General features: G+C 41.3%; 1 protein-coding gene across 1 annotated transcript in view; it reads right to left on the reverse strand.

Moving 5' to 3' along the window:
• Positions 1–26,851, reverse strand: part of JPH2 (junctophilin 2) — a 103,013-nt gene extending 76,162 nt beyond the window's left edge. The window contains exons 1-2 of the mRNA XM_077252778.1: positions 26,047–26,851; positions 19,890–20,670 (exon numbers count right to left, since the gene is read on the reverse strand). Of these exons, the coding sequence (XP_077108893.1) occupies positions 19,890–20,670; positions 26,047–26,425 (1,160 nt within the window). The 5' untranslated portion in view covers positions 26,426–26,851. The remainder of the gene's footprint in view (positions 1–19,889; positions 20,671–26,046) is intronic.
• Positions 26,852–27,981: the final 1,130 nt, after the last annotated feature.

The raw sequence follows: 27,981 nt of genomic DNA on the forward strand, positions 1-27,981 counted from the left end.
GCAAATCTTACTCCAGCAGTTTCTGAAGTAGGATTTGTATCGAGGTGTACACAAAGGTGCACACCACTTGTTGAGACGATCCAGATTCATGAACCAGGAGTGTCTGACTATAGCATCAAGACCGAAGTGAACAACACTAGTCTTGATGTATGGAGCCCGTTGTGTGCACATAGTCTTTCTGCTCCCAAAACTCTCCCCCCCCAAAATAAATTCAGTGGGAACGCACCATTAGGGAGTTTACTGAATTGTCACCATTGGTACTAGTATCATAGATGTACTGAGTATCAGAAACAGTTGTTGCTGATGTCTGTCCATGTATCCCATGAAGAGTGTCAAGGCCTGGAGGTGACTCTCTACAGTCCTATTACCCTGTACATGAAGAGCCCATACATTCTGGTGTCACACATATAAGCGCAGTGATATCAACAGTGACCTCTAGGTGTGAACTACAAACTTCTAGATATCACTGGATGTGGATTATCCCCTTAAAAGGAAACTAAAGTGAAGCTTGTTACAATGAGGGTCAATGGGAGTCACGCCAACTCCTATCCAGCTACTGAAAACAGTGGAGTGAGTCATGAGCAGACAGCCAGTGATTTAGGAATTAAGCCCTCTGAGTCCATACACACATGACCCCAGGTCTTCACTAGATACAAGCTGTAAATAGTTATTTTACACCATGCGCTTAGGAACACAAGGTATTCATGCGCGGGCAATCAGACATTGTACCATGTAGAATAAAAAGTCTCCGATATATAAACCCTAGCTGGGTGCCTAACGATTCACCAGTAAGCACCAGGGTTGTCACCCAGCTCTAGTCGACTCCTGAATAGCAATGTTCAGTCTTACAGTAATATTCTCCACTGCCTCAAACCATAGAGGTGTGTAACTAGGTAGTTACCTTTCTGGAATCCAAGAAAGATGGATTGCAGCGAAATGTAACAGCCATATATTTATTTGTGCGTATGTATAATATTGTGTGATCCTGTGAATGCATGTGTAAGTATTTCTCTCTGTGAATTCAGCTATTGTGTATTCACACGACTCTGTGTAATTTTGTGCATGCAAGTGTATGTATAATGTGTATGTATGTCTGTATTGAGTTTGTACGTGTATATATAGAGTATGACTATACCTCCTTGACAGTCCCAGATCCGGCAGAATGTTCCCAGATTTAGGAAACTGTCCCCGGAGACCAGTGGCATGTCTTTGCTTGTGCATCCTTTTCTTTTTTTTTTTTTTTTTTTTTTAGCCAGTACCCTACTAGGAGGGGCTGAAGGGTCACCATACTGGGAGGGAGGCACTGTGAGGGCATCATACTGTGTGTGATTGAAGGAAGGGGGTACTGTGTGTGCATCATAGTGTGCGTATGGAGGGGAGGCACTGTGGTTGCACATTATAGTGTTGGAGGAGGCAGTATCAGGCATCAATGTTTGGGGGAAGCGTTGGGGCATCATACTATGTGTGGGGGCATTGTGGGGCATCATACTGTGTCGCGGGGCATTGAAAGCGCTATTTTACTGTGTGGGAATACAAAAAGAACTGGATTAGTAGTGTGACAGTCAAAAAAACACATTGCTTCTTCCTATTTTTCAACGTTGGAAGGTATGAGTATGTATGTGCATATATGTTTAATATTGTGCATGTATGTTACAGTGTGTGTATGGTGTGTGTATATGTAATGTATGTGGCTCCCAGCAGACTTCTTGATGAAAGAAAAAAATCATTTGTTGCACAAAAACCAGGGATTTTTAAATGTTTTCACAAAAAATGTCTATGTTGTGGTATTATAGCCCATACCAGTACAGGATTCAAACATCCTTCCTTTCCTTATTCTTTTCCAATCAGTCATGTCTTCACCTGCACCACTTCCTTTGTTATTTACATTATCACTTGTCCTTGCAACAAGATATATGTTGGTAGGACTACACAACCACTCCACCTCCGTATGAACTCACACCGACACAATATTAAAACAGGTTATCTAAAACATGGTCTTTCTAGACATTTCAATATCGCACATAATTGTAATCCTTTATTATTTCATGTTCACCCCATTGATCACGTTCCTGCACATGTTTCTAATCGTACACAGTCACTTAATAGGAAAGAAATTTATTGGATATACACCTTGAATTCCCTTGAACCTGAAGGGCTAAATGTAATAGCAGACATCCTCTAACCTATCAGGAACCGGTGGCACAATGACTTGAGGAGCTTAAATAATAGAATTACCATACAAGGGTCCCCAGTTCGAATACTTGTTGTGCTACCTGAGATCCCTGCCTTTTTATACTCAGCTCCCAGTTTATTTTTTATTTATTTTAATCATTTTTTTCATCTTTTCATGTTTCTATTTGTCTTTTTAATAAATTTTCGTTTTAGGTTATTGATATTAATGTGTATTGCCTTTGTATTACCATATATATATGTTTTTAACTAGTTCAAGTACTATAATATAGGGGCATTGTCGCCCCTCCCCTTCCTGTCTTTTCTATAAATATACTCCATATTGTGTTATGTATTACATGCCCTGAGGAAGAGAGCAGGAACGCTCTTGAAACGCGTAGGCTAAAATAAACCATTTTAAATATATCCCGTGAGCGCGGTCTTCATTTTGCCTAAGACTACTATGTAATGTATGTGGACATTTTTGTATATGTGTGTATGTGTGTATATGTAATGTATGTGGACATTTTTGTATATGTGTGTATGTGTGTATATGTAATGTATGTGGACATTTTTGTATATGTGTGTATGTGTGTATATGTAATGTATGTGGACATTTTTGTATATGTGTGTATGTGTGTATATGTAATGTATGTGGACATTTTTGTATATGTGTGTATGCGTTTAAGTTTGATATTGCGTACATAATTTTAAATGTGTTCTATTGTGCATGTATCTTTTTCACATGTCTGTTCGCATATGTATGTGGTTAGCGATGACTGTTAAGACCACATGTAAATGTGTGACTATAAATATGCGTGCATTGTGTATATGTCTGTGCATAACATGTGTGTCTGTGTGTGTATAAAAGTGTACATATGGTTATGCATCTATGTATAACATCATACATATGTAATACAGGCAGCATAGTGGCTCAGTGGTTAGCACTGCAGCTTTGCAGCGCTGGGGTAATAGTTTCAAATCCCTCCAAGGACAACATCTGCAAGGAGTTCTCTCCTGTTCTCCCCGTGTTTGTGCGGGTTTCATCTGGGTACTACGGTTTCCTGCCACACTCCAAAGACTGATAGGGAATCTACTGTAGATTGTGAGCCCTTATGGGGACAGTGCGAAAATGTCTGTTAAGCACTGTGGAATTAATGGTTCTATATACAGGGGTGAAAATGAGTATTTGATACACTGACAGTTTTGCAAGTTTTCCCATCTACAAAAAAATAGAGTGGTCTGTAATTTTTATCGTATTTAAGTATACCTCAACTGCGGGAGACAAAATGTAAAAAAAAAATCCAGAAAATCACATTGTATGATTTTTACATAATTAATTTGCGTGAAATAAGTATTTGATCATCTACCAACCAGAAAGAATTGTGGCTCTCACAGACCTGTTAGTTTTTCTTTAAGAAGACCTCCTTCTCTCCGCTCATTACCTGTCTTAATTGCACCTGTTTTAACTCGTTACCTATATGCAGCGCCCCCACTGCCGCAGGGCCGGTCTGTGACCCTGCTGAGGGGCGTACAGTAAATGATAGATGTGGATGGTGCTGGTGGTGCGGTGCAGTAAATAACGAGGACACCAGGTTGCAGTCTCTTTACCTCTTTACTGAAGGTCTCTGGGTCCTCAGTCCTGAATACGGTTCACCAGGCTGCGCAAGTCCGGCCGGTCCGATGGCACCTCCAGAGTTCTCTTTGCAGGTGGAAATCTGTGCCTACCTGCTAGCGCTATGTGTTGTGGTCCTTCCCTGCTGTGCTTACGGAAAGTCCCCACAACTGTTGTGTCTGTTTCTTAAGTTCCCTCACAACTCGATTAGATGATGTTCTGCTAATCCTCCGTCCCTCCCTGATGTTACGGTTAGGACGGCACCCGTATGATGGGTAGGCTCGGAGCTCTTCCGGGACCCTAGAGTCGCCCCTCTCCACAAGTTGCCCCCCAAGACTGCATAGGTGATTTAGGTGAGACAGCCCGACTATGACTGACTGTCCTGCCGTTGGTTTGAAGTATTGCCTGAAGCTGAATATAGTAATACTTCCTCGGCGTTCCGGCCGCCGGTTGTGCGCCTCAGTAGGATGTTGCCTCGGTCTTACAGAACGACTCCTACTGGTATTCTCCTTCTTGCTTTGATCTCGTTTCTCACTCAGCACAATATATCTCGCTTCTGTTCCTTTCTTAGGGCACCGCCGCTATGCTGAGCAGGCACGGTCCCGTGACGTCCCTTCTTGTAGCCAGGCCTCTGTCAGGGTCCCAAACCTGACAGGGACCCTACCGAATCTTCCCCCACAACACCATCTGCCACCAGGTGTTGTCTGGTCTAACCCAGTCAGCTTTCTCAACTAACTTCCTGCCTGACCCCCAGTTTACCCACAGTGGTGAGGAGTGGCCTAATAAATAGCACCCTTAGCTCCCCCTGGAGGCCCGACTGTGAAATGTATTGGTGTATGTGATACCTGGTCAGATGAACTCCTTCAGTGCCATCAGACGTACCATAGCCCCCCTTAGTGGCGGAGCCACAGTACTGCAACGACCAGGACTCTGGGGCGCTGCATATATAAAAGACACCTGTTCACACATTCAATCAATCAGACTCCAACCTCTCCAGCATGGCCAAGACCAAAGAGCTGTCAAAGGACACCAGAGACAAAATTGTAGACTTGCACAAGCCTGGGATGGGCTACAGGACAATAGGCAAGCAGCTTGGTGAGAAACTCATTGGAGAAGAGAGGATTCTGAGAAAGATCAGGAATCAGTCCAGAAGTACCTAAGACTTGGTCAATGACCTGAAGAGAGCTGGGACTACAGTCTCAAACATTACCGTTAGTAACACACTACACCGTCATCATTTAAAATCCTACAGGGCACACAAGGTCCCCTTGCACACGCCAGCAAAAGTCCAGGACCGTTTGAAAGTCGCCAGTGACCATCTGGATGATCCATAGGAGACATGGAAGAAGATCGTGCGGTCTGATGAGACCAATATAGAACTTTTTGGAATCAACTGCATTTGCCGCATTTGGAGGAAGGAGAAGGATGAGTACAACCCCAAGAACACCGTCCCAAAGGTGAAGCATGGTGGGGGAAACATCATACTTTGGGGGGGGGGTTCTGCCAAGTGGACAGGACAACTGCGCCATATTGAAGGGAGGATGGATGGGTTCATGTATCGTAGGTTTTGGCCAACAACCTCCTTCTCTCAGTAGAAACAAATAGATCAGAGCAACAATCATCTCAAGAACTATAATAAAGGGCCTAATAGCTACATAGGGAGATATCTTAGGACGACAGAACACTTCTATTAATACACTTGAAAACTGAAAGACATGGAGTCAAAACAGTCTGTCTATAGTAAATACAAATATCTTTATTGATACATAATACAACAACATTGATTTTAAAAAAATTCAACCAGAATTAATTTTAATAGAATGGCATTAGGGTAGATCATGAAAGACTCCGGTAAAGTGAGTGTGAGGGTCAACACATAGCACTATAGTGTAAGGATCAGGGGATTCATGTTCCTGAAAAAGTATATCCAGATTAATAGTCATGTTAGTATGCCTTTAAAAGGTTGACAGTAAAGTAACTGGTTCAAGAGTGGTTTTTACCCATGTGGATCCCTGTGTGACTCCAGGCTTCCAGCCTCAACGCGCGTTTCACGTGGGCTTCCTCGGGGGGCCATTGGAGTTTGGAGTTTCGGTCCACCTTGATTTGCTCTGCTGGTTGACTATAGTCTACAGTACATCTCATGCCTGCCTACAGTGGTCTCCAGAATCTGCCCGCAGCTTCCAATAACTCCGCTGCATGTCTGTGGTCTCCCAGACATCTCTTGGTCTGCCTGCAGCTTCTAGGAAGTCTGCTATCTGTTTCTGGTCTATCTCTGGCTGGTGGTTTCCAGTTCCCAGTTACCTGTCTTCCTGTGGCCTACAGTGCCTCTGCTAACGGCCTCCTGTCTGCTAACAGTCTCCTGTCTGCCTCACCCATCTGTTGCCCGACGACGCCTATGGCCTGTGTGCTCACCCGGACCTGGGGCTTAGACGATCCACCTTATTTAGAGATACCCTTTTTTGTGACAATATGTATATATGTCTGGTTTTGGTCTGTTTTTGTGCATTTTTATATCCTAGGTCGACACAATTTTTGATGATATATTACACCACCACCAAGGCACTGATGGTTAAAACAAAATCCCAATGTGAACAGACCTTTTTTAATGTCTCCTTCTGCTCAGTATATGTATCTACATTTCATCAGGTGGCGGGAATGCCTCCTCCAGCAGGGACCCTGGTGTATGGTATAAGTGACGTCCTGGGCTCGCTGCAGTCAGCACATACTCCCTGACTATATAAGGAATTGCACAGCATTGGTTTATCAGAGCGGCGAGAGAGTGTGACAGCTGGGAGCCAAGTTCCTTCTTCTATCCAAAGCCACTAATACCGTACATACAATCTGAGAAGAAAGTGTCTTATACAGATTTCTGAAGGTGCAGCCTGAGACTAGGTCCCTGGTACTGGAAGAAGAAGGCACTACCTGTCTAAAACTCCTATCATTTCTATAAAGACCTCACTTTTTATTAAAGGATTAGAAAAAAAACAAAGTCCTTTAATTCTAGAGACAGCGCCACATGTGTCCTCAGGCTTTGTCTGGTATTGCAGCTAATCACTTTTGAATAGAAGATTGAAACACTACACACAGCCTGTGGACAAGAGGGGCGCTGCTTTCGAAAAGAAGTTTCTAAGAAATGATGTCTGAATGAAGCTTCCTGGAGCTCATTTAATAAGAAATTGATAAAATAATAATTAACACAAGCATAAGAATGACCTCCTTTACTCATCGAGCATTCCATATACTGTATAACTTTAGAGAATAAAAGGGAATGCTGCAATAGTAATGTCATTATGGGGAATTGCTATGTGGATGACATCAAAATCCTCAGTGGGATCGGCATGGTGACCCTTGTGATTTTTATCTAGTGGTGTTTGCCTTATGCAAAAACTTTGACAGCCATATTAAACAGCCTTTCATACAATTTCCCATAGATTCAAAAATATTGAAAGTCATGAACTGACAATTTGGGCATTAAGGCAGTATCCAAAGGCCCTTGGCCAGAGGGGCACACTGATTCCAGACTTCCCTACTAAAAGTTGTGATAACCTTAAAAAAAACATTGAAAGTTAGATTTCACATAAAACATTTATGGTAAACAATAGGACATTTTCTGATGGTATGTTCCCTTTAAAAAGACATATGATCCTCAATCTTTTGGAGGCCATCAAACTTCTGGAAATCCTAAAACCTCTGGAAATATGGTATAGTATACATCATTCTTAGCAAGTGTCACCTCCCAGGAGGAGATGAGATGAGACATGAGGTTGCCACCCAATTTTGGCTATAATATGACCAATAGGAACATAAGAGGACATCAATTATAGTGTTTTTAGCTACTCTGGTGTAAAAAAAAAACTGAATTATGGCACACTCCATTTGTATGTCATCATTTGTGACTTTTTTAAGCTAAATTTGCATTTTAAATAAAGAATAATAATAAAAAAGAATACTAAACAAAAAGTTAAAATAAGTGAATAGAGCTTAGCGAAAACAGAGTGGAGCCATGCGTAGCCTGACAAATTTACTATAGGTTTCAAGAGAAAGTGTTAGGCATGCAATGTACCCAATTTATTAAGAGGTGAGCAAATCTTAATAAATCAGTAGAATCTTATGCCAATAAAGTACAACGGTCCTATTAAATGCCTCCATAGTTCTCCTAGCTAAAGTTGAAGACCTTGTTCGAATTAAGGCTGAATGAGGAGCTAGCACCCAAGATCATGGATGCCAGTAATCAGCTTATGAATGCCACTAGGACTATGAGGGTTTCTGCTATAACCATTTCATAAAATGTCACTTTTTTCCTATGTAAGATCTAAGTAGACCAAGGACTACATGACTATGAATTGTATACAATAAAAATTCCTAAAGATTTTTTAATATACTTTCAGATAGTTGTAAGGTCACTGTGTCTCTAGATTCCTGTATAAACATTTCTTTTCTGAAATTGTTTGATCTCTTTTCCCAGTTTCATTAGCTCAGAGCCCGAGCCATGGATATTCTCACTTGTCTCATTCGTTGCCGTCACTTTCATACCAGTGGAAGGACATTGTTTGCATAGATATGAGGTGACCGCGTCTATATCTTGTAAATTCCACAACTGCCTGGACTTTTCTCGTAAACCCTTTAGTCATCAGCACAGTTATCTGGTTGGGGGGAGTGAGAAACCTAATTAAACTTCTGAATCTGTGAAGAGCAATGGAGCTATTCTTCTGTGGATTAAAGAATGATCATGTATATAGCCCAATTCACGAGAACTTTGGATTTTTACTTGCGCCAACCATCATGAAAGTATGCTACAGACGTTCACTTAACAGTGCAAGATGTGTGCCTCATTAAGTGCCATAGTCTCTTATGCGCTCATTGTGCTTGCCACAGTCACCACCATTATACTTGCTTAAGATACCCCTAAAGTGTCTGCATCAAACAACCTTAGAAGTATAGGAGACCGATTGAACTTGATGACTCATGTCTATTACAATTTATGCAACTATGTCAGTTTCTGAGCCTCAGATCACCTATAGTGCTTTCCACAGATGCCCCTAAAAGACCCCAGCCTCAGATGCTCCCATTGGTGTTTGCCTCAAAAAACCCATAGTTGCCTTTAGCAATGTGAAGGGACTGTTCTGTAGATTCACATATGGTTGCTTACCAGCATTCAAATCCAAACTAGTTAGACAACCTACACTTTAGATGGATGTTGGCCACACCTGACCCCCATACACAAGTATGTATGACTAATTGTGCCTGTGTTCCTAATGGTGAAAGTTCCTTGAAAACAAACATCCTACTCTTCTTTTCCCCCAAGTTGTATAGAGTTGGTATGCCACCAAACACGTTATATGGTCACCCAACATTTACCTACTGTGTATGGCTGTCTATGACCTCTCATTACATCCAGAAAAGCACCACCTGACATGCATATTTCACACCCAATAGTAGCTAGACATTGACATTTCAGATGATTAATTTGGTTGAACTGAAGAAAATTGTTAAAAAAGGTCCTTGCTTTATTTAGTGGTTTGGATTTGAGAAAAGTACAATTACAATAAAGCCAATGTCTATAATAATGGTGACGTTGATTCTTTTATTAATTTCTCTGTATGGACCAAGCATATGCCCAGAGAATCTCTACATAACTGTAGCCTCCCATGGTATAAAATGTCACTGTCAAAAGATAATATAGTTGAGAGGAGGCTGCCACTTCGAGTAACGATTCCGATGCACATTGCTGCAACCTGAAACTGGAACTGAACAGTTTGTGCCACCTCATCAGCTTGCTGAGACCTAGACACACCCCGCACATTCCAAGGTGTCCAAGTGCACCCAGGGGATATATATATATATATCCACACACCACATACTTCAAATACAGTACATGCGATGTGGTCATCACTGGAGATATAATGATCTTGGTGAGGTTCAGCATCGTTAATAAAACATTATGTAGGTTTGTGATCCATAAGTAGAACATCTATTGCCACCATTTACCAATAGTGTGTGAATGACCTTCCATATTTTGAAAGTATACCCATTGTATTAGGATAATTGACACCTCTCATCATTAGTATGCTTAGATGGGAGAGGACTAAAGGCTCCATATATCTTAGACTATTGTAGGCCGAATATGCCGATAACGATGAATTCGGCAGACAGTCTAAAAAGATTGGGGGCACCAACTGACTGATGGTTGGGGGATATGTCTATTGAGCATCTCTAATTTGGGGGTGCCTATTGCTTTGCTCTCTCAGAGACAAGTTGTTGCCAGCCATATCTGGCAATGTCTAACTTACAGAGAACACAAGAGCGCTTTGCCAAACAAGTTCTCCTGTGTATGTGAGAGATGGCCAAGATAGCTCTCAGCAAACCGATCTTCTGAAATATCAATCATCTGATAACCATCTAATGTAAATGGCCACCTCTGTTGAATGTATTTACACATCCTTTGGGCTTTTTCTGTTTCTAAGTTCCAAATCAATTCAAACAATGGACACAACCAGAGCGCTATAAACTCCAATGACTTACAGTTGAGTTCTCCTGAGTGGTCCCCATGATCACCACTTCGAGGGGCCATTTAGTGGCGGTAGATGGTGGTAGATGGACGCATAGATCCTCTGTATTAGGGCATCAAATTGTTAATCCTCAAGTGGTAATTCTATCTCATGAAGAAAGGCATTTTACTAGGACATGCCATTACGTTATGATATTTTTGGACTTCTACCGATCCTGAGATTGAAGGAGCCACAGTGAAGGAGCCACAGTGAAGGAGCCACAGTGAAGGAGCCACAGTGCCGATTCAGCATGGCCGTAGGAAGAAAAAGGACGTATAGAAGAGATTGCATTGACTCACAGTCTTTCTAAAATGCTGCTAACTTCTTTGGCTACTAAAGACATTTCTGTGCTAAGAAATGGCCACTGGCACTTTACAAATCTCACTACAAAGTGCAATAGAGCTCCTTGACAAAAAGCAGCCGGGAGTCGAACTGACACAGGGAGCATCTATTTTGAGAGCAAATGGATCTGTTTGTGACACTTGATACAGAAGCCTCTGCAGCCAGAAATCATCAATTCATCAAGTATCGATGTTTAGGCCAATGGCAGCATCCCACCACTAGGGCACATGTCCATGCCAAAAGAAATATTATAAAAGCAGATATGTGCCTTTGCTGATGCCAGTCTAGTAAAACTGGTATTTTTAAATCATTGTACTGCCATACTGTGTTACATCATATACACAATCACTTATGATAAGGCTAAATCAATATCAAATCAAATAATAAAAATTATCATTATTTAAAGGCAATGTCCTTTTCAATTTTTCAAAGTGCACAATTCATTAGAAAAATAAAAATTCTTCTCTAGGCAAAATGTACATGTGTTTTAGTTTATTATTATGCTTATATAGTGCTATCATATACCTATCATATCATTTACATACATTATCATCACTGTCCCTACTGGGGCTCACAATCTAACTTCCCTATCCGTATGTCTTTGGAATGTTAGAGGAAACCGGAGAACCCGGAGGAAACCCACGCAAACATGTGGAGAGCATACATACTCCTTGAAGATGTTGTCTTTGGTGAGATATGAACTCAGGTCCCCAGTGCTTTAAGGCTGCAGTGTTAGCCACTGAGCCACTATGCTACCCATGGAGTACACCTAGAAATGTTGAGTGTCTTTTCTGATCTTTTTATTTACCTGCATAATTGTTGAGTGGGCGGGCTTTTCCTAGTGTACTGGGCACTCTGAGCCAATCAAAAGGCTCCCCCATTGATACCCTCCTATCTCTCGTCCTGCACTGAGTGTCATTCTGCAGCTCCAAAATTCTCAATTCATGCTTAAAGTGTGTTTTAGTGAATACAGGCTTTCCAACTACCAAAGTATTGTAGAAAATTATAATTGATGTTTCAGAGAACTTGCAGCAGGATGTCCCGGTCAGCCTCTAGCTCCTCCTTCCTCCATAGAATGTTAAAAGCACCAATTGTCATCCCCTATCTCAGTAATGTGGTAATCTGTCTTAATTGAATACAGATTTTACCTTTGAATTAAGAGAGAAAAATCATTCCAAGAGGAGAAAGACAAAAATGTCTCTAATAAGATATATTACAAGGTTTCTTATTTACTTGTGTACTATTGACTTATAAAATAAAAATTACAATGATGGCTACTTTTTAAGGATCCCTATAAGCTAAACTAAGTTCGCCTGAACCAGTCAATATCCACAAGATCGGCTATCTGGAGGCCTCTCGACTTTTTCACGACAGATGATGTTGGTGGAGAGAAGGATCCAGCAAGTTGAATTTCACCAGCCAAACGTTTGTTCTCTTCAGAAGTAAGAGAGTAAGTGACATTGGATTTCTCATACAGAATACATATTTGTGTTTATGGAGGATTTGGGAGCGATAACTGTCAACTGAACGATGGTTCGGCTATCTAATGTGCATGAAAAGCTTTAGTCACTACTTGATCTTTTACTGACAAATGCAATGGCTCTACTTTGCTAAAAGGAAAAGAAGGAAAAAGTTCCCAATAGATGCTCCATACACAAATAATGGTGTAACAAGTGAGGAGACAATCCATGCAACAGTCTGTTTGTCTGCTGACTGAACCCGTGGAAATATTATTTTAAAAGAAATTGGGTTGGTATTAATTGTGGTTACCATTATCTACTTAAAGGTGTTGTCCAGGACTACACTATTTATGACCCATTTTAAATGGACGCAGGGCTGAAGCAGTCAAGAACTGCCGCCTCTATACTCTGACTAAATCCAGTAGCATTGCAGATCCTACTAACAGCTCATTGCTGAGTTGCAAGAATTCAGGCCAATCGATCTGACTTTGATGACCTATTTGAAGACATTTTGCAGATGCCACCAGAATGCCTGCCAGTTTCTCCTCAGAATGACTGCCACCAAGCTGCCTCTCTCAGTGTCTATCAGAGAAATGCCTCCTAGAGAGCCTGGCACTGAAATTCCTCCAATAGTGTCATCCACAGAGATGGCATCAAAAATGCCTGCAACAGAGATGACCCCTAGAGTGACTGTCGCCCTTAGGGCATGCGTACACAAAGTCTTTTTCAGGAACCAGCTGGAGCACCTTGGGCCCACCAGAGAAAATCATTCTTGGGGCCCACTATGTAGCTACATAGAAATAAATTCAAGACCATCGATTGTGTGGTAAAACACGCTAATATCAGGGTATAATATAAGGTAGTAAACATCTTAATTACGGTATGTAGCAGGGGTTGGGGTAACCCCCTCATAGAATATAATGTAGCCTCCCTCATGGAATATAATGCAGCCCTCCTCATAGGTTATAATACAGCACCCCACAAAATGTAATGCAACCCCCTCATAAGGTATAATGCAGCCCCCGGATAGAATATAATGTAGCACCCTCATATGGCATAATGCAGCACCCCTCATATAGTATAATGCAGCCCCTCCACAGAATATATTGTAGCTCCCTCAGAGACTAATGCAGCCCCCCACATGTAATATAATACAGCCCCTCCACAGAATATATTGTAGCCTGCTCAGAGTATAATGCAACCCCCTCATAAGGCAGTTCCCCAAAGAATATAATGTAGCCCCCTCATAGGACATAATGCAGCTCCCCTCATATAGTATGATGTAGCCCCCAGAGAGAATAATGAAGCCCCCACAGAATTATAATGTAGCCCGTCATAGGGTATAATGCAACCCCCCTGAAAGGGTATAATGCAGCCCCCCTCCACCACCATCATTGTTCTCCCCTCCACCCCATCATTGTACTCATCACCACCTCCATCATTGCCTTCTCACCCACCACCTCCATCATTGCCTCCTCCCCCACCACCATTGTCCTTTCCGCCACTACCATCTTTGCCCTTTACACCGCAACCATCATTGCTTTCTCCCCCACCACCCTATCATTGCCCATTTCACCACCTCCATCATTGCCTCCCCTACCACCATCATTGCCTCCCCACCACCATCATTGCCTCCCTCCACCACCATCATTGCTTCCCCCAACACCATCATTGCCTTCTCCCTCACCACCCCCATTACCCACATCATTGCCAATCTCCAATACACACACACACACAACACCACTATACACATACAGCTCCGCAACACTTTCTCTCACACACACACACAAAGCACTGCAGCACATACACACACAGCCACAACATGCAGGCAGAGACACACACACAGCACCGAAACACCTCTCCGCACATTCCCAGCAGCCACAGCACATCCCGGCAGCTTCCTCTCTGAAACAGCCACTCTGAATGATTACGTCATCCAGCCGCGCTGAGTCAGACAAGAAGTGCCGGGCAGGCGGGCAGGAAGGTGTCGGATCCCTGCAGCTCCGCTCCGGTCCCAAGCTGCAGGGATCACAATCAGGGTTCGTCGCCCTTAAGGGGTCAACCTCCGGGGCCCCGATTCAGCAGCACCGGCGGGTAGTGTTAGCCTCAGCCTGTGGCTAACGCTGCCCGCTATTAAAGTGAAATAGTATTCACTCCTCTCCATGCCCAAGGGCGTGAATATTCATTTCTCTTTAGCAGCAGGGACTGTCTCCAGCTGCTGCTCTCTGACACCGGGAGGGCACCCTTGACTCAGGAGCCCCATAGCAGATGGGTGTTAGTGACACACCACTGGCTGGGGGGGCCCTGGAGCAGTGGGGCCCTAGCCAGCTGCTGGCCAATACGCCAGCAGGTGTCAGTGCCTGGGCCCTCCGGAGAATCCTCCGGTTCTCCGGTGGGCCAGTACGACCCTGCCTGGAACCCTGCTGAAAAAGTGGTAAAAAATTTCAAAAAGATGGACATATGTACTGAAATGTCAAAACAACTTGCTGTGTATAGTTTTCTTCTTTTGCAACTTTGTGTAACCACTTCAGGCTTTGAAAGCTGGAAACGGATAAATTAAATGACTGGTCCACACTTCTGGTGGCTTCCGCTTGAAAGCCGCCACTATGTGATATATGGAATATAAAAAAAAATGCTACCAGCAAAAGTTGCTGCAAAAGACGTCCATATCAGGACGTCTTCAAAAATGTCTAAAATAAGTTGTGGACACATACCCTTAATTTGTCTGTCAACTAAAGCCCGGTAGAGTATGTGCCACGGAGATGCCTTTCAGAGTGCTTGCTACAGAGATGCCTCTAAAGTGCCAGACAAAGAAACCCTATATCTATACTAAAACTAATTTGATATGACCTTTTTATCTACAGATTTTCTTCCACTACATCTTGTATATATTTTTGCACTTGCATTTTACTGATTGTGCAGTTGTGTTCAGTCAGAATCGGAGACGTATATGGTCTGTACACCCGATGACCTCTGTGCCTCCAGAAATCTATATTTGGCCACTGAAGTTCCTGCAGACGTCTCATTCAATCAACGCTGTATGCTGGTTTGAAGGGAATGTAATCTTATATGATATTTTTGCCTGGTTATCCTCTTCAATAATATCTCAAAATATATTCGGTATCTAGATCCTTGGTTGCCAACCTGTAGATGTAAAAAATTTTTGTGAAACCACGAGCTATCACGACATCCTCGAAGATGATCATTCCCAAATAATAAGGGCTGGGAGAGAGAATACTGAATGCTGAATCAATGGCAAGTCTGAAAATCCACAAAAGAGCAACATCAGCGTGTCCAATCGTTCTATAAGTCTTGTGCATTTGGACAAACCCAACTGGGAGAAGAAAAGCTTTAGGCCGGTGTCACACCTAACGTATAAAAATACGGTCCGTTTTTTACGGCTGAGATACGCAGAAATGTTCATGAACAGTGATCCGTATGTCATCCGTATTCAATGCGAGGATGCAATTTTTTCTACAAAAAGTATCCGTGCGTCATCCGTATGGCATCCGTACGGCGAGATTTTCCACATCGGCTTGCAAAATGGACATATAATGGATCAATGGGCTCAAATATTTGTGAAAACAGATATACAGTATATATATATATATATATATATATATATATATACATACACACACACACACATATATATACACTGTATATATGTCAGTGAGACACATACTGTGTATATATATATATATATATATATATATATATATATATATATATATATATATATATATATATATATATATATATATATATATATATATTTATATTTCATATAGAGCTAGATAGCATGAAGGCCGGTAATTCAATTGTCGGCTTTTGCTAAATAATTACCGAACCCGACAGGATATGAGACATGGTTTACATACAGTAAACCATTGCATATACATTATATTTTTATATATCCCTCACTAATAATGTTAGTAGTGTGTGTGTGCAAAATGTGGGAGCTCTAGGTTTTAAATTAAAGGGTTAATTCACTGGAAAAAAACTGGCGTGAGCTCCCGCGCAATTTTCTCTGCCAGAGAGGGAAAGACAGTGACTGAGGGCAGATATTAGTAGCCTAGAGAGGGTCCATGGTTATTGGCCACCCCTGGCTAAAACATCTGCCCCCAGCCACCCCAGAAAAGGCACAGAATATTTTCCCACGCTACAGTTCATATGAGTTCACGCCCCCAGGGTGTGGAGCTTCGGTGACGTCACCGCTAGTCACCGAAGCTCCGCCCCCTGTATTTCATTAATTCCCCAGTCTTTTACAGCCAGGAGCGGCAGCATTAGCAGCGCTCCTGGTTGTAAATGTATTTATCCCCTTGAGATGGATTTACAGCATGGGACTTGACTGTACGGCGGACAGGTATAGGATATTGTTGCTTTCTTATTTTGGATTTTTTTACGAGGGTCTTCGGTTGGATTGAGCGTACAATAAACATTTAAAACCTGTGTGTTTCTTTCTTTCAATAAAATACTTTACTCTTAATGTGTGTGTGTGTATTTTTAACCCTTTCCTACTATTGGATTAATAATGCATAGGTGTCTTATTGGCACCTCTCCATTAATAACCAGGCTTAATGTAACCTTACAATAGCAAGGTGATATTAACCCCTTATTACCCCATATGCCAACGCCACAGGGCAGTGGGAAGAGAGGCCAAGTGCCAGAATAGGCGCATCTTACAGATGCGCCTTTTCTGGGGTGGCTGGGGGCAGATGTGTTTAGCCAGGGGGGGCAATAACCATGGTCCCTCTCTAGGCTATTAATATCTGCTCTCAGTCACTGACTTTCCCGCTCTGATGGAGAAAATTGCGTCGGAGCCCACGCCAGTTTTTTCCGTGAATTAACCCTTTCATTTAACACCTAGAGCTCCCAAATTTTGCACACACACTACTAACATTATTAGCGAGGGATATATAAAAATATAACAGATATGAAATGGTTTACTGTAAGTAAAAAAATGTCTCATATCCTGTCGGGTTCGGTAAGGATTTAGCAAAAGCCGACAATTGAATTACTGGCTTTTTTTGCTATCCAGCGCTGTATGAAACATATATATATATATATATATATATATATATATATATATATATATATATATATATATATATATATATATATATATATATATATATATATATATATCTCCACCTATATAATGTGTAGACATTTATTTTATCTATTCTAACCTGTCAGTGTGATTTTACTGTACACCGCACTGAATTGCCGGCTTTTCTATAGAACACCCGTGCATATTTCTCACACGTCACACTGATGGTCCGTGTGGTGTGCGAGTTTTTCTCGCACCCATGGACTTGCATTGGCGTATTTAGGGCGTAATACGGTGACAATCGCAGCATGCTGTGATTTCACTCGCAGGTATAATACGGCCGAGAAAACAACGGATGATGGGAGCTGCCCCATAGATTAACATTGGTCCGAGTGCTATGCAATTTTTTATCGCATAGCATTCGCCCGTATTACGGTCTAGTGTGACTCCGGCCTTAGAGTCTCTAACAAAGAGCAAACATGGTCTGCTCTTCATCAGCCGGTGGAACGCTATGTTTTTCTCTTACTGTGTGGAATAAGTGTTGCAGCCAAATATTTCCATTAAGAAAACTTCTGACAGAGACGTTAAAAGAAATGGCATCACTTGTGCATGACCTGATACATCCCCGAATGTCCTCAGCATCTCCAGGACATGTATTAAAGCCCTGAAGAACACAAATACAAATGTACAAATGTCCTTTTTCAAAAAATAAAAAAAGGCTGCTTTTAAACACAGCGCTACCCCTGATCCTCAGTGAATGGGATTGAGCTGAGTTGCAATACCTCACATAACTTATGTGAACAGGTGTGGCACTGTTTCTGGAAGAAAGCAACTGTTTTTTTTATACCTAGACAACCACTTTAATGTTCATTATGCTTTTTGGCAAGTTTATGGAAATCTTTTCTATCGGCATCCATCAACATCTTCATACCAAGCGCCTGCTTAACCACTAGACACATTCTACACATAGACTTCCTGATCTCCAATTACTTTGATTTTCAAGAAGATCTTGAGTGTCCACCTGTTTTTCTTTACAAACTTTCCAGTCTAATGCAACCAGGGGTGTAACTTGACGCGCCTGGCCCCAATGCAAAATCTGTAACAGGGCCCACTTACCATGGCGCCCTAAGAGACCAGGACTCAAAAAACTTCTAATACCTTTGAACCTAATCTAGCTACTTTCCTGTACAAGACAGAACCCGTAGAGTGGTAAATGGAGTCCTTTTGATCTATAAGCCACCAATGTACTGCCATATACAGTAGTGTTCTGTGTTATACCATAAAGAAGAATGATACAGCATTCATTTAAGAAAGCCATAGAGTTCAATGTCAATAAAGACCACTGAATACCTTTAGATAAAATTGGAGGCACAGTATAGCCCCAAATGCACCATACAGCTATTCCCAGACAGAAAATATTGGCGTATTCTTCTGAGAACTTACAGATTTCTCATAGATGTTGCCATGTTTGATGGCAGCCTATGGCGCACAATGAACAAAAGTAGCAAAGCTCCCCTGTATTTGTAGTACTCCTTGTTTCACTAAATACAAAACCAATATTGGGCTAGGCTGATTTTCGCCTTCAATACTTCTTCTGAGCACTAAGTACACATTTTATAGTGGCCCAGTGGTTAGGTTAAGTTTGAATTCAACCAAAGCACAAAATAGTTCTTTCCAATGTTTAAATGGGTCCTCTAAGTACTCTGGTTTCCTCCATCACTTCAAGAATATACTGATGGGTTATTTAGCACCATATGAAATTAGCCCTAGAGTGTCTGGGAGACGGTGGCCCCAGGCTCTAATACAACAGTTTGTTCAAACGTCAAGCAGAAGACCACTATTTGTAGGTGACTTTGGAGTCCATTAATTAACACTGGGGTTTGTTTGCTAAAAACCTTATTAGATCTTACTGCTGATGTGCCCTGTATGTACAATGAAAGTGAAAAGATTATGATGCAATTAAGGCAGTGAACTAGACCTATGGTCAGTGGCTCCATTAGGGCTTATATCTGAAGCTTTGGAAAACAAGATTCTTGTGGATGTGCTGATGGGCCATTGGCTGTAGTGATGCAGACGGAGTTACTGTGTGCTCTGTCTGACATTATGTTGACTGTATCTTGGAGCCCACATCAAATAGGCGGATACAGCCGAAGATGATGTCCAGTAGAGCACATAGTGACTCAGTCTGTACCATTACAGTCAATGGCCTTTTCAGTGCAAACATCCATATCCAGTTTTCCAGAGCTTCAGACTTAAGTCCTGATGGAACAACTGACCATAGGGTAAAACGCAAAGTAATAACTGCCTAAGGGTTGGATGTAGTTTGGAGGATGGAGTTTAAGTATCATTTCTTTTGGTGACCCAGAACTCCAGCATGCCACCGCCTACAAGGGGTCATTTAATTATGTATTTACTGTGACTCTTCTAAAAAATGACCATATTACTATTCAGAAATGCTAATAACCAAGGTAACACTATGACAAGCACATGGTGAACATTGTAAATCTCAAGTATGATGGAGCTGAAGATTGGTGGACCTCAAGGATGTTGAAACTCGACAATGCTCAATTAATAGTCAAACAGGAAAACCAATGTATGGGGGAGAACATATTTATGTAACGTTACAATTTAAATATCCATTATAGCATTCTGTTCCCAAAGAATATATGAACAAAAAGTTATATTTTTCTGTATCATCTTACCTGGATGCAGCAATCTCTGATTTCTGTCGAGCTATGGCAGCAGCTCTCTGTGCTCCTTCTATACTTCTGTCTACTTTCTGCCTGATCTTCGCACTTTTTAGGGGGATCACTCTCTTCTTCATTCCTTTAATGAAAACATTATTCCTATACTTTCCTTCCTCTTTTGTGCCATCTGGAAAGGTGGTACAACCATAGCCGTGCCTCAGGTTGTCCAACCATTCTCCCTCATACTTCAGCCCGCTGGAGCGCTCGCTGATTCCAAAGCCAGATCTCTTGTCTTTCTTCCATTCACCCATGTAGTTTTCAGTGGTGGTGGCATCAATGTCGGCCTCAACTGGTGGAAATTCTTCTGGTTCAGTCCCATCTCCAAAACTTACAGTAGACGTGGCATCACTAGCTCCAGAGCTCATACCACTAACACTCTTCAAAAAACTCAGTTTACTTCTTTGAGATGAAAGTGATGTCTTAGAATCAGATTTTCTTAGCTTACCTAGCAAGGAACCTCTTCTGAAAAAACCTGTCTTTTGCGCCTTGAGGGCTTCTGCGTCTGCATAAAGTGAAAGAGCGAAGCCACCTCTCGTGATGGTTGGAGACACTATATTATCTGGAGAAGTCAACATAGCATCGTGCTGGGCCAATGTTCCATTGCTGTGTTCGCTGCGAAGGGAAGTCAGGGAGGTGCGTAAAGGATTTCGAACAACTGCAGCCATTCCATATGGAACACTCTGACGCACGCCATAGCCCTCTCTGATACCATTTCCAAACTGACCCTGGTAGGTTCCTGAAGACAAGAAGAAAAAACAAAGAAAACAATCTTAATCTCTTTTTCCATTGAAATATCTAAAGTAAACTTATTAAAAAGGTTGTCCACCTTTGGTGTTCTGTGTTCCTTCAGTCTATTAAAAGCCAGATTAGTATAGGACATGAGCTTGTATTTAGCTTTTTTTTTTAGGTATAAAAGGCGACAGAACTTTGCAAGACTTAATTGGGTTAAACTATGAATGTATAATCTAGCTCCCAATGAATGAAGGGATGACCCTCAAGACACAGTACTTTATCACTCACATGGCTGTGTCCAGTACTAGATCAGTCACAGCTCATTGCACGGGACAGAGCTGCAGTACCAGATGCAGTCATATAAACATGAGTTCACCTTTCAGATATTAAGACCCCCAGATCACACTGTTATGACCTATCAATGTATCCTGGAAAACCCATTCACTGCTTTCTCATTTTTCAGCACAAAATCAAAGATGTGTATGTACTTTTTTTTTTGCTTAAAAACATTTACTATGATTGAATTTTTATAGCTTCTCCTAGGATAAGCTATCAATGTATGTATGATCTGTAAGTTAGTGTGACACCCCCCACAGTCCACAAAGGGCATGCTACCTATCATTAACTAACGTACAAGACTCTGCTGCTCTCATCTGCATGGCTGTGCCAGGTTGTGCAGTAGTAGTGGTAGTGGTACTATAATATTAGAAGTGATAGTAGTGTAAGAGTAGTAGCATAGTAGCAGTAGTGGTGGTGGTGATGATATTATTATTGGTAGTAATAATTATGGTAGTGGTTTTGGAAGTAGCATTGTAGGAGTAGTATGGTAATGGTGGTGGTGAAAGTAGTAGCAGAAGTAGTTGTAAAAATAATAATGGTGGTGGTAGTGGTAGTAATAGTATTAGGAGCTGTAGTAGTATAGAAGTAGCATTGGTGATAGTAGTAGTAGTGTAGTATTAAGAGCAGTAGTACTAGTGTAACGATAATGTAGTAGTGGTAGCAGTAGGGAAACTGGAAATAGCGATGGTATTATCATATTAGAAGCAGTAGTAATATAGTAGCATTGGTGGTAGCAGTAATAGTAGTAATATAGTTTTAACGAAGGTGGTGGTAGTAGTTTATTATTGTTGGTGTTGGAAGTAGTACTGGAGGTATTGTATCAATAATAGTAGTATAGTAGAAATGGAAACTCTAGTGATGGTGGTACTAATGGTAGGATAGTATCTGGTATAGTAGTAGTATTATTGTAGAAGCAGTGTATACTGAATTTTCAGATGACAACTGAATAATAACAGTTACCGTTACAATTAATAATAATAATTCTCTCATATCTCCGGTAACACTGGCATGCATTAGTACACAATGAGCTATTCACAGCTCGTATATGAAGTATGGTTATGGGACCAGCTCTATCAAATGGTTCCACTGACCATTGTTGAAGCCCTGCCAATTCGTAGAAGCTTGGAGAACAATCCCTCCTTCATTACGCCTACGTATTATTCAAGCAGCCTTTCTTAAAAAATAACGCACCACTTATTCCTCAGCGATGGCCCGACCACAATTGTACAGAATTTTTCTAACGCACATAAGGACCATTGTCCTAAATTTAGTTCTAGTCAGAAGTCCAACAGACACCAACATACTTCACTGGCGTGAAGGCATCCAAGAAACAGAAGTTGTAGATGACCATATTTATTAGATGGTGCTCTCCATATACTTAGCATAACACAAATTATAAATATAAAGTGTCAGAACTATGCTCAGTACTCCAGACATATCATATTCCCACACCCCATACTGTAGCACATAGCAGTAGAAATAATATCTTACTGGACCCCCACTGTATAACGCTGAACCAGCTCATTTCAGGTCAGCTGATCCCCTGAATAGTTTGAGCAGTGATCTGATATTTCTGTTGACTGATTGTAAAGCTCAGGGTGAATTATCTCCTATTTATAAGAAGAAGAGGTCATATTCACATTCGTCATTCATTATTGAATTATCTGTATATTGGGGTCTCTAACCTGTAGCTCTGTAAGAGTCCTGCACCTACATATGCTGTGAGAAAAGTGCCCAAGAGGACAACTCCCTATAGATGGTGGAGCAATGGGGGCACATTGTTGAAAATGAACTGAACTTTTGGAAGCATGGGTGTGGTTTTTTGGGGGTGTTGAGGTTGTAGTCTCACCCAGGCCCTGATGCTTGAGGTAGCTCTGTGGCCCCTCTACTACGTAAGAGAATATGACATTTCAACAGTCTGGGGAGGAGGCTTTAATAGATTTTGCATCTGTGCCTGAGAGCTTCATATTACACATCTGGCTAGTAGGTTGACTCCATGTCCTTAGATATATTATAGGATTCAATACCTGTTTGAAAGACTGTATTGCCAATTACTAGTGGCATTTTGTTTGGCACCTGCATGTGTTGAAATATGATCAGACCAGTCATTGGCATAAAAACATTTAGTCGCAAGTAAAGCAGTTTGACTCCAGAAAGATACCATTAGAGTTCAGCAATACTACAGAATGTGCCTGATGTGAACCTGCATAAAGTAGGAGTCTGAGGGCCAAGACCCCTAATAATCTTGAGTCTGAGACCTTTCCCTCGTTCCCAATTTCTAGAGGTAGTAATAGTATGCCCCATTTCAGTATGATCGCAGTCAGCTGCTCTCGCAGACACAGCTGTCTGAATGTACCCTCTTCATTGTAGGAACTAGTAGGCATTAGCGCTCATGGATCTCCACAATAACCTTGGCTCAGTGAGAAGATATTCCGATGATGGAGAGTACACGATGTATAACTGGTCAAATGTTAGTGAGTCTAAGGTGGAATGATTATCTTACAAATAATAACTGAGGTGAGACATCTGCCATTTAATCTCCGGCACAACTAGTTTGCTATCATGATTACCTTTTTTCAGAGCAAATAAGTCGCAAAGGTCCTAATGTAGCTAAGCTCAAGGACCAGTTCATATTAACTTTGCCTTCTTTGAAAAAGACTTTCCAAATCAGTTAAATTTATCTTTAAAATGTTTATGGTCTCTTGTGGCCTATTTGAGACAATAGATTGGTATACCCACAATGTACTAATCAATTTCCATCCAGTCTGTTGGGTCCACCAGCACACAAGCAGCGACCACTACTTGGAGAAAATTGCACGTCTTCTGCTTGTAGAGCTCAACTCCAAGGACATCAACTGGATAAAAACTCTGAGCACACTTAGTTTCAACAACCTCATTCTAATGCACATGCTCAGTCCACGGAGGGTAATCAATGAACTTTGGTCATTTTTACAGTAAAGAACCATTTGTTCATAGATGCTGTTAACTGTGGTGAGTGGACTAAAATGTTTAAAATGTAGTCTAATTCAAGGGCCTCTAATCTTTGTTCTCCAGCTGCTGCAAAACTCCCAATTGTAACTTGTTGCCAGTGGTCGTTTTTCTTAACAACTGGAGAGCCACAGGAATGAGATGGCTGGTCTATGGGCATTGATTGCCACCAGGTGCTTTGCTTGGCAACTCCTCAACTCCATGCAAACAACACAGTTACAGGTGGGAGGTATACAAACTTCACACAAAATGACTTGGTCAAATACTGCTCCTCAAGCCATTCAATATAGATTGTATACTACAACCCAGTAGAGTTAAAAAGGTTGCACACTGAATATTATCTAACTGCAGGATAGGTGATAACTTATGTATTGTAGGGGATCGTCCCCTGAGACCCACACCGAGCAGCAGAACTAGGAATTTATATCTCCAAAGGGGTAATTTTATAAAATGGAACAGCAGGCTGGATGCCTGACCTCCGCTCCATTCATTCTCTATGGGCTGCCATAAAAACTAATACATCACTCGGCAGGCCCATATGGTATGAATTAGGTGATTGAGCATGAGCAATGCAGCTCCATTCATTATGGGGCTGCCAAAAAACCCTAATGCAGGGCTCAGCAGGACCATAGGGAATAATTAGATAGTTGAGCATGAGCACTACAGCTCTATTCTAATGGGAATAGAAGTGCCCCATTATCCTGATCCGTGACGATCCCAGTAGTCGACCCCCCACTGATCAATAAGTTATCACCAGACTTAGTTCCACCGGACAGCCCCCTAAAGCTTTGCCTAATAGAACCTCATGGAAAGTATAAGTTATAAATAGTTTTATGTTTGGATAGTAAAAAAATTAAGCCAGGGAGCACAATTTATTAGGAGCCCCATATGACAAGTATGATATCTCAGTGTGCTCTTAAGGCTGATGTGTAAACCTAGATTCCATGCAATGTGCAATATACTTATTATAAAGGTTAGCGTCTTATAAGTGTCTACACAGTAAGGTTTTAAAGTTTAGTGAACTTTGAGTGATTTTTAGGAAATATCCGTAAACAATTGAACATTCCCAAGGCTGATGCCAATTGGCAAAGTGAAGTTGTTTGCCAATCCATTGCCCACTATAACCACTGTCGGCTTACATGCGAAGTGTTAGACAAGTATGAATGACCATGTGCTCATAGATATTTAGCTAAAAATATTAAGTTTTGATGGCCATTTGGTGATATAATGAAATAAGGAAACATTACCAAATTGAATTGCTAATTTTTGGGGGGTCACTCATTTCCCATGTTTCTTCCATTTTTGTAATGCAGCATAAGTACTTTTGGTGGGCAGAGGTCAAAGTGGAACCCTTAGGACACTTTCTTCAGCATAAATTTTTATTCTTACTTTCCAAGCACGAATAGGTTGAGAGCAATTATCCATCTTTTGCAGCCTTCAGAAGGAAGTAATTAGGTGGTTGATGGCTGAATGAACGGTTGGCCAAGTGAACAATGGCCATTAGTGCACGTCTACCTTTAGTATGGAGGTTGTGTTGTCTCTTGGAGCTCACAATAGTCAGTAGACTTTGGAACATCTCACAGATAGATATATTTGGGATTTGCTGACCATCTAATATCTTATGGAGGCTACCTGACCCTCGAACAAAGAAAAATTGAACAAGTTGGATTTTACCTATTCACTCATTATTACCCCTTAAATAGTGGCGTTTGTGGTCTCGCAGCTATCCATCCCACCCTTCTCTATAGGATTAGTATGGGCCATCACCATTATTAAACGTGTTGGATAAAATAACAGAAGAAATTTTGTAACAGCTTAAACATGGGGAAAACTCCTAATAGAACAAGACTCACAGACATAACAGTATCCTCACCGTACACAGGACCAGACACAGTGCTCCACATTTGCTTAGTCACTTACTACACATTAGGGAATATATTGCATTTAATACGTATATCGGGATAACTAGAATATACATTTCATGGGATGGCCTTCTTAAATCTGTAATCCAGCTCCCTCCATAATTATAGGTTATTCATCCTTAATCACTTACCTCCATCTGCATATGTTTCAGTACCATATCCATCTTGTAGTCCACTCTGCCATGTTCCTTCATATTTGGCTCCACTTGTCATACTCTGACGGACTCCGTACCTTCCTTTAAATCCATGAGTCCATTCACCCTTGTATACCCAGTGTCCTTTGGTTTCAATACCTAAGCCATGTCTTTTTCCTTGAGACCAGTATCCTTCGTAGGTATTACCACTGGGCCAAGTATAGATCCCTACCACCTCAAATCCATAATTCCAAGATCCAGAGTATTCGCCCTGGCCTTTTGGCCCTGTGCAGATACCATGACCATGGGCTTTCCCACCTTCCCACCCGCCGCAGTAAGCTCCTCCATCATCAAAATCAAACCGACCGCCGCTCATAGTGCCTTCTGTGCCCAAAAATAAAATTAGTAATTTTTTTTTCTAAATGAAGAATTAAATTAACGCAAATTTGAATAATTTATCACCGTGGACGACATGAGATTAAAAACTCTCATTAAAGCACAGGATTCGGAGGGGTGTTACGAAGCCTTATAATAAAGCTTGTATGGGATAGCTGCTGGGAATCCTGTGCTAGTTCTCACGGTGTAGAGATGGGGAATCTGATTGGATATCTTCAGCCTGAGTTGTATCAAAGTTTGGAAAGGGTTAAATTGCCCAGCAGTCCGTCCATATCCTTGCATTATTTGGCACTTATTGATCATGATATCATCCCGGTGGTCCTGGATATGAACCCCCCTCCCTTTCGCGGCAAGACTCCCTCTTTCTGCCCAGGCAGGAGCAGGGCAGAGTCCCCGGCTCCCAGTGTGTGAGGGCTGCAGATGAGTGAAAGTTAGAACAGACCTAACAAGGCTATTGCATCCCAGCTGTTCCAAAAATAAACCCCAATCGCAGCTCTGCTCAATGGCTACTTCTCAGAGCAGTGCAGAACTAGTGGAGAACAGGGGCGGCCTGCTAAGAAAAGGAGGGGGACTTAAAATAGATCTGCTGGCTGATTGGGAATTTTTCATGCCGTGTGTGTATGTGACACTGAAGATGACTTTTTGGATCATAGTCTTAATAGTGAATGACTACAAAATAAATAAATAATGAAATGCAATATTGCAACATCCAAAAGAATTAAAAAGAGAGTAATACAATATCTGTCACACAATACAAAATATACAAAAAGAACAACAATACAAAAAAAAAAAAGAAGCTCACATGACCAGGCTCACAAATAATACAAAATATAAAATGAAAATAAAGAACAAGTTTCATACCTAACAATGCAATGTTTTTTATTTTTTCTCATTTTATTACCATGCATAAAAAGCTATGCGTTTTTTTTTTTTTTTTATTTCCACCGAGGTAGCCAGCACATCCCAAAGTCCCACACACTTTAGAGAGAACTGTCAGAGGACTGTTCAGTGACAGCTATCTTCTCCAACTCTTTTTGTGCACAGCAGTGCGCTCTCTGCCGAGTCCTTTTGTGTTCTCTGAGTGAGCAACTGCCAGACATCTCTGGCAGTGTTTTTTTTTTTTTTTTTTTTTTTTTTAAGAATAAAATAATTGGCTGTCCAAAATAGGGCATGGCAGATTATTAGCTTCCCTGACAGATGGTGTCAGGGGTCCCCATAAACATTAGACTGTCCGCTGATCCCACAACATTGATGGGTTCGGCCAACATTAGTCTACTGTGTGGAGGGCTGCATAAAAAAGGCAATTCTGACAATTCTTCTTTATGATATTTGGTGTTAAAAATAACAGACTAATTAGTTTTTTTTCTTTCACTTTCTGTGTTTTGCTTTTTTCTTTTACTTTTCTATTTAGTGCTTTATAGCTTGATTTTCATTTATTTTGAATCATTCTAAGTCCCCAGGGACAATCAGTTGGCTATCGCTATTTTTGAGGTGATGACTGGGATCCTGGCTGTTAGTGCAGGAGTGTGGCTCTCA

This window comes from Ranitomeya variabilis, chromosome 4, assembly GCF_051348905.1.
Source record: "Ranitomeya variabilis isolate aRanVar5 chromosome 4, aRanVar5.hap1, whole genome shotgun sequence".
Taxonomy (NCBI): Eukaryota; Metazoa; Chordata; class Amphibia; order Anura; family Dendrobatidae; genus Ranitomeya; species Ranitomeya variabilis.